Here is a 6001-nt window from a genome sequence, read left to right as displayed (position 1 = left end):
GAAATTTCTGAAGCCAAAGCCATAGGACCAATGTAGCTTCATATTATCAATTTGATCATCATCATCATTATTTATTAGAGAAAAAGGACAAATTAATTTTTGATTGTTTGGTATGTCGATGTTTAAATATTTAAAAATTTAAAAATATATTTAAATTTTTAATTTTTTAAAATTTGAATTTATCGATCTTAGATTTAATTTATTCTATATATTTGTAGCAATTAAATCAGTATAATAAGAGTTACAGACTATAACTTGATTTTTTTGTTGGATTTGATAAATTTAAGTGAATATAAAAGATCGATATATATGCAAATTTTAAAATAATTAAAAATCTAAATATATTTTTAAATTTTTAAAAATTTAAATATCTGCATATTAAAAGATTAAGAATTTATTTTTTTTCTATTTATTATTATGCCCATAATTATTGTACTGATCAAATGTTCATAGTAATGTACAATGGTCATTATAGTCTATACCTATATGATATACTACATCATTACATCAATGAAATGCAGAGAGAGAATCATTTAAAGAACTGAGAGTTCCAAATTTGTATATAAATAATAAATGGCAAGGAAAATCAACGAATTAGAGAGAGGAAATTAGCATATATACATGGATATGAAAATGACACCAAGAAAATGTTAGCTAACCAAGTTTAATCACATTGACTGAAACAGTTTCTAAATTAATTAAATTTGATTTAAATATTTTAGAAGTTATTTTACTTTTATCAGGTGACATAAAAAAAATATGAGGCGCAGTTTAGCATAGTGGGGGCATCATCTCATTTGCTGTAGGTTGCAGAATGTGATTTGTTTCACTCACTCGTATTTATATTTCTTTTCACAAAAATTCTGAAATGAAAAAATAAAAAATAAAAAAGTTTATAATTTTCAGGTTCAAGCCAAAAGCAAACAAAAGAGGGGACAATCCAACCACGTGACCTGTCAATACTTTACCTGCAACAAAAGATTTTTTTTCTTTATTTTCTTTTTGCGTTATACTTATAACACAAAAACACACGTCTTACTCACCATTTTTCTCTCTCATCAATCCCACACATCCCTTCACTCTAATTAAAAAAACACACAGACAATTTTAGTTTTTAAAATAACTAATAAATTTTCTATTTCTTCAAAAAATAAAAAATAAAAATAAATACACCATTAAAAAATTAATATTTTTATTAATATTAGTTAATACTTTAGATTATTATTTTATTCTTATACTATTAAAATTTAAAATTTAATATAAAAATATTTTTATTAATTAAATATTAATAAAAAATAATAAATTTTATAGGTTATGTAATATTTTTCTAAAAACAATTCTCAAAAAATGTTTAATTAAGTAATTTAAATTTGATATCAAAGAGTTAATGTGCATAAATGTGAATGTTCATAGATTTAATCAATTATATAATTTCGTTGAATGATTTTACACCAGTATCAAAATTAAGTTTTTAAAACGTTGTCATGGTTTATACAAATTTGGTTACTGATTTTGCATCTATATTGGCTTCCACTTTGGCGCATTTGTTCGGTTCTTTGGTCGTGAGTGTGTTTCATGCTCCCAAATCCTAAGCTACCTTTTATTCTCTGCAACTGCAACAAGCTAAGAGGAAAAGAAGAAGAAGAAGATATTGGTGGTATCAATGGAAACTAAGCTAGAAAACCAACAACGACAAGGCTCACATGGAATTTGTGGGGAATGTCCAAACCTCATAGGAACCAAACCCCATCACTCACAGATCTCAAGGATCTCAGAATTTCAGGCTTAAAGTGCTGTTTCTTTGTTCTCACTGATATATAATATTAAGAAAGTTTTGTTCTTTATTTTTTTAATATTATATATATTTTTGGGGGGTGGTTTTGCTCTTTTGAGCTCACTCACTTGATAATTTGTCCTGGTTGGATTCAAATTCTCCATTTCCAAGTTGGTTTCAGTGGTGGGAAGAAGAAAAGTAGCAATTTTGGCATCTGGGTTCTGTTGGTTTTGAACTTATGCGGTTATATGAATTGGGTCTTAAGCAAAGTTGCTGTTTTGGTGAGAGTGGTTTTGTGCTTTATGGGAATCTGATTCCAAAGATTGGCTTTTTCCTTTTTTTGGTGTGGATAAGATGATGCAGACTCAACTACCCTTTGTAACAAGAATGACAAAGTCCAATTGTGACTTATGGTGGCTTTGAGAACTTTCTAGTGTGGTTTTTTTTTTTTTGTTTTGTTTTGTGTGGAGGAAGGCATTGTTACTGAATTGAGAATACAGCATGGAACAAAGCAGATTGGTTTCATGGCTGTTATGTTCACTTCTTCCGTTGATGATTGAGATTTCTGCTGCTGTTCTTTCTCCTTCTGGCATAAACTATGAAGGTTAACCTTTTCTTTAATTTTCTTCCCCCCTTCCCTTTTTCATTTTGATCTTTGGTCAAGTTAATTATGCTGGAAATTACTAGGAATGATAGCTGAAAGATTGATGATGATGCTATTCTGTGACTTGTTATTTTCTTTTCTTGCCTTGAGAATCTTAACTCTTAAGTACTTCCTAATTACCTGTTACATAGTGGCATATTCTCAAGTGAATCAATTGATGGGAGGTTTTAGTTCTTACCCTTCTTTCTGTTTCTTCACTGAACAGTTCTAGCTTTGATGGCGATAAAGAATGAATTGAATGATCCTCACAATGTCCTGGAGAATTGGGATAGTAATTCTGTTGATCCTTGCAGCTGGAGGATGATTACTTGTAACCTTGATGGCTCTGTTTCAGTATTGTAAGTTTAGATTTTGAAGTGTTTTATGAAAGTAGCAAACAAGTTTCAAGATATTTATATAAGAAAATGAACCAAACAAATTTGAGTAGTTTGAATTATTTTTTCTTTCTCCTAAAGATCTTTTCTTTTCATATCAGGGGAATGCCTAGTCAGAACTTGTCTGGTACTCTATCTCCTTGGGTTGGAAACCTTACTAACTTACAATCTGTGTAAGTCTTCCGGATTTTCGATTAAGTCTCTTGTGTAGTTCTTGCTTTGGATGTTGGTTCAGTTCTGAATTAGTTGCCTTTGCTCTTATTGATTGAATGAATCTTTATTTTCAAATTTTTTGGTGCTTTGATTTTTATAAACTTATATTCACTCAAAGTAGAGGCAGTTACAGTGATGCTTAATTGGTACAGGTTGCTTCAGAACAATGCAATTTCCGGTCAGATTCCTACAGCAATTGGAAGCCTAGAAAAGCTTCAGACACTTGATCTCTCCAATAACGATTTTAGTGGCGAGATACCGAATTCTTTGGGAGGCCTCAAGAACCTGAATTATTTGTAAGTTACTTATATTACAGATTCTAACTGTTCAAAGTATTGTGTTTGATACTTGTTTCTATTCTGACTTATGAAATTTGGTTTCTTACTCCATTTAATGTGTTCTTGATGGTGCTAGGCGGTTGAATAATAACAGTCTTACAGGACCGTGTCCTCAGTCTTTAAGCAACATAGAAGGTTTAACACTTGTGTAGGTCTTTGTTACCTTGGCATTAATGTTATCTTTTCCTTACAAAACTATTCATTTCTAGGTATAAAATTGAATACTAACTGTAATGAATTGAAAAATATATGTAGAGACCTCTCCTACAATAATCTGAGTGGTTCCTTGCCAAGAATACCAGCAAGAACATTAAAGTAAGCTCATTTAGCGTTTCTAGTTAAATGTTGACTTTAGCTCTGTATTCAAGTTAACAAAAAAATGGTGTAGTGATTTCTTGATTGATTATTTACTTCCAGGATTGTCGGAAATCCATTAATTTGTGGTCCGAAATCCAACAACTGTTCTACTTTACCAGAGCCACTTTCCTTCCCTCCAGATGCACTAAGAGGTTGAGATGATTTATGTGTTTTGAACTCTACTTTCAGCTATGTTAACTACCTTCCTATAACTATTTATGACATGTTTCAATGTGGTGATTTTTGTTTATGTAGCTCAATCAGATGGTAGTAAGAAAAGCCATCATGTGGCTATTGCTTTTAGTGCAAGTTTTGGTGCTGCCTTCATCTTCGTGATAATTATTGTGTTCCTTGTTTGGTGGCGATATAGACACAACAAACAGATTTTCTTCGACGTTAATGGTTAGTCATCACTCAAGTCTCCCTTGGTTTCATTTTATGCTTGTCTCCTTTTATCTTTCATACTATATATATAAACTTTGTTGCAAATTTTGTAAAGAATCTGATGATCGTAAGCTTAATGTTTGGAGCATTTTAAGTAACATTTTCCTACTTTGTAGAGCAATATGATCCAGAGGTGCGCCTTGGCCATTTAAAAAGGTACACGTTCAAAGAGCTTCGAGCCGCAACAGACCATTTCAACTCAAAGAATATCCTAGGTAGAGGTGGCTTTGGAATAGTTTACAAGGCGAGCTTGAACGATGGGACTATTGTAGCCGTTAAAAGGTTGAAGGACTACAATGCAGCAGGTGGTGAGATCCAGTTTCAGACAGAAGTTGAGACGATAAGTTTAGCTGTCCACCGGAACCTTCTGAGGCTTTGCGGATTTTGCAGTACTCAGAATGAAAGGCTTCTTGTTTATCCGTATATGGCTAATGGCAGTGTTGCCTCTAGATTGAAAGGTTAGCTCACTGTTAAGCAGCCATTTTCTTAAGCTGCTTGTATTCGAGACTGAGTCATAATTTGAAACTTACCTAACTTTGCATTGGTTTTGGATTTATGAACCAGATCATATTCATGGTCAGCCAGCTTTAGATTGGACAAGGCGGAAGAGAATAGCATTAGGTACAGCAAGAGGGTTGGTCTATTTGCACGAGCAATGTGATCCTAAGATTATTCACCGGGACGTGAAAGCCGCCAACATATTGCTAGATGAAGACTTTGAAGCTGTTGTTGGCGATTTTGGTTTAGCTAAACTTCTGGACCACAGAGATTCCCATGTGACCACTGCTGTGCGAGGCACAGTTGGTCACATTGCTCCTGAGTACCTATCCACAGGTCAGTCATCGGAGAAGACCGATGTATTCGGGTTTGGAATCTTGCTGCTTGAGCTGATCACAGGTCATAAGGCTCTAGATTTCGGGCGAGCAGCAAACCAGAAAGGCGTAATGCTTGATTGGGTACCCTGTTCCCCCAGCTGTCTATCCTCTATATTCCTCAACTCATTTTGCTTACTTGACTATCTAAACTGCAATTCTTAAATGATAAGTTATGTTTCTCTTTCAATCACAGATGTTTCGTTTAACATGAATCAAACAACTTCTTTCAGGTTAAGAAGCTCCATCAGGATGGAAGACTAAATCAAATGGTTGACAAAGATCTAAAGGGAAACTTTGACCGTGTCGAATTAGAAGAAATGGTTCAGGTTGCACTCTTGTGCACACAATTCAATCCTTCTCATCGTCCCAAGATGTCGGACATATTGAAGATGTTGGAAGGAGACGGCTTAGCCGAGAGATGGGAAGCCTCACAGAGGATTGAGACACCAAGATTCAGGTCTTGCGAAAGCCACCCTCAAAGATATTCGGATTTTATAGAGGAATCTTCACTCATAGTAGAAGCTATGGAGCTTTCTGGGCCTAGGTGACAAAAACATCTTGGTTTTCCACTATAGCTCCCACTATTTAAAAATGGTGTAGTTCAAAATGGTTAAAGAACGACATTGTAATTGGTGTTGATAGCTTTGTAATGTAATGTAATGCTTGTATTGATGTGTAAAAAGAAAACAAAATGAATGAGAAAAAGGTCATGTATAAGTATGTATCTTCTTTGTTGGGATGTCTTAGTTGTGTAAGAAAAATTTTGATTCATATTACAAATTTTTAAAGGATAAGGACCAATTTGTAATTTCAGTAAAAGTGTAGGGACTAATTGTGTAATTTAACCAATAAAAAAATAATTTTTTTATAAGTAAATTAATTGTATAAAATAAAATATAATTGACATGACATAATATTTATATGACATAGTTGTTAAAATAATAAATGAAAATGACATTAGT

The 6001-nt window shown here is 33.0% G+C and overlaps 1 protein-coding gene across 1 annotated transcript; it reads left to right on the top strand.

Annotated features, from left to right (window-relative positions):
• The first annotated feature begins 1471 nt into the window (after positions 1 to 1471).
• On the top strand, positions 1472 to 5809 carry LOC107488798 (protein NSP-INTERACTING KINASE 3). The gene is made up of 11 exons (XM_016109574.3): positions 1472 to 2378; positions 2644 to 2776; positions 2914 to 2985; positions 3178 to 3321; positions 3440 to 3511; positions 3619 to 3678; positions 3781 to 3872; positions 3976 to 4122; positions 4281 to 4622; positions 4729 to 5120; positions 5270 to 5809. The coding sequence occupies exons 1-11, from the start codon at positions 2276 to 2278 to the stop codon at positions 5585 to 5587; spliced, it is 1875 nt and encodes a 624-aa protein (XP_015965060.1). The 5' UTR covers positions 1472 to 2275; the 3' UTR covers positions 5588 to 5809.
• Positions 5810 to 6001: the final 192 nt, after the last annotated feature.

This window comes from Arachis duranensis, chromosome 5 (assembly GCF_000817695.3).
Source record: "Arachis duranensis cultivar V14167 chromosome 5, aradu.V14167.gnm2.J7QH, whole genome shotgun sequence".
NCBI lineage: Eukaryota > Viridiplantae > Streptophyta > Magnoliopsida > Fabales > Fabaceae > Arachis > Arachis duranensis.
Note: the sequence above shows the minus strand (reverse complement) of the source record. Positions and strands in the feature narration are given on the sequence as shown.

What these genes read in the sequence shown, in the direction of transcription:
- LOC107488798 (XM_016109574.3), top strand. Translation starts at nt 2,276, where the DNA reads ATGGAACAAAGCAGATTGGTTTCATGGCTGTTATGTTCACTTCTTCCG. An exon ending in ATAGAAGGTTTAACACTTGT is followed by an intron (nt 3,512 to 3,618) that starts GTAGGTCTTTGT and finishes AAATATATGTAG; the next exon opens with AGACCTCTCCTACAATAATC. An exon ending in GATTTTCTTCGACGTTAATG is followed by an intron (nt 4,123 to 4,280) that starts GTTAGTCATCAC and finishes CCTACTTTGTAG; the next exon opens with AGCAATATGATCCAGAGGTG.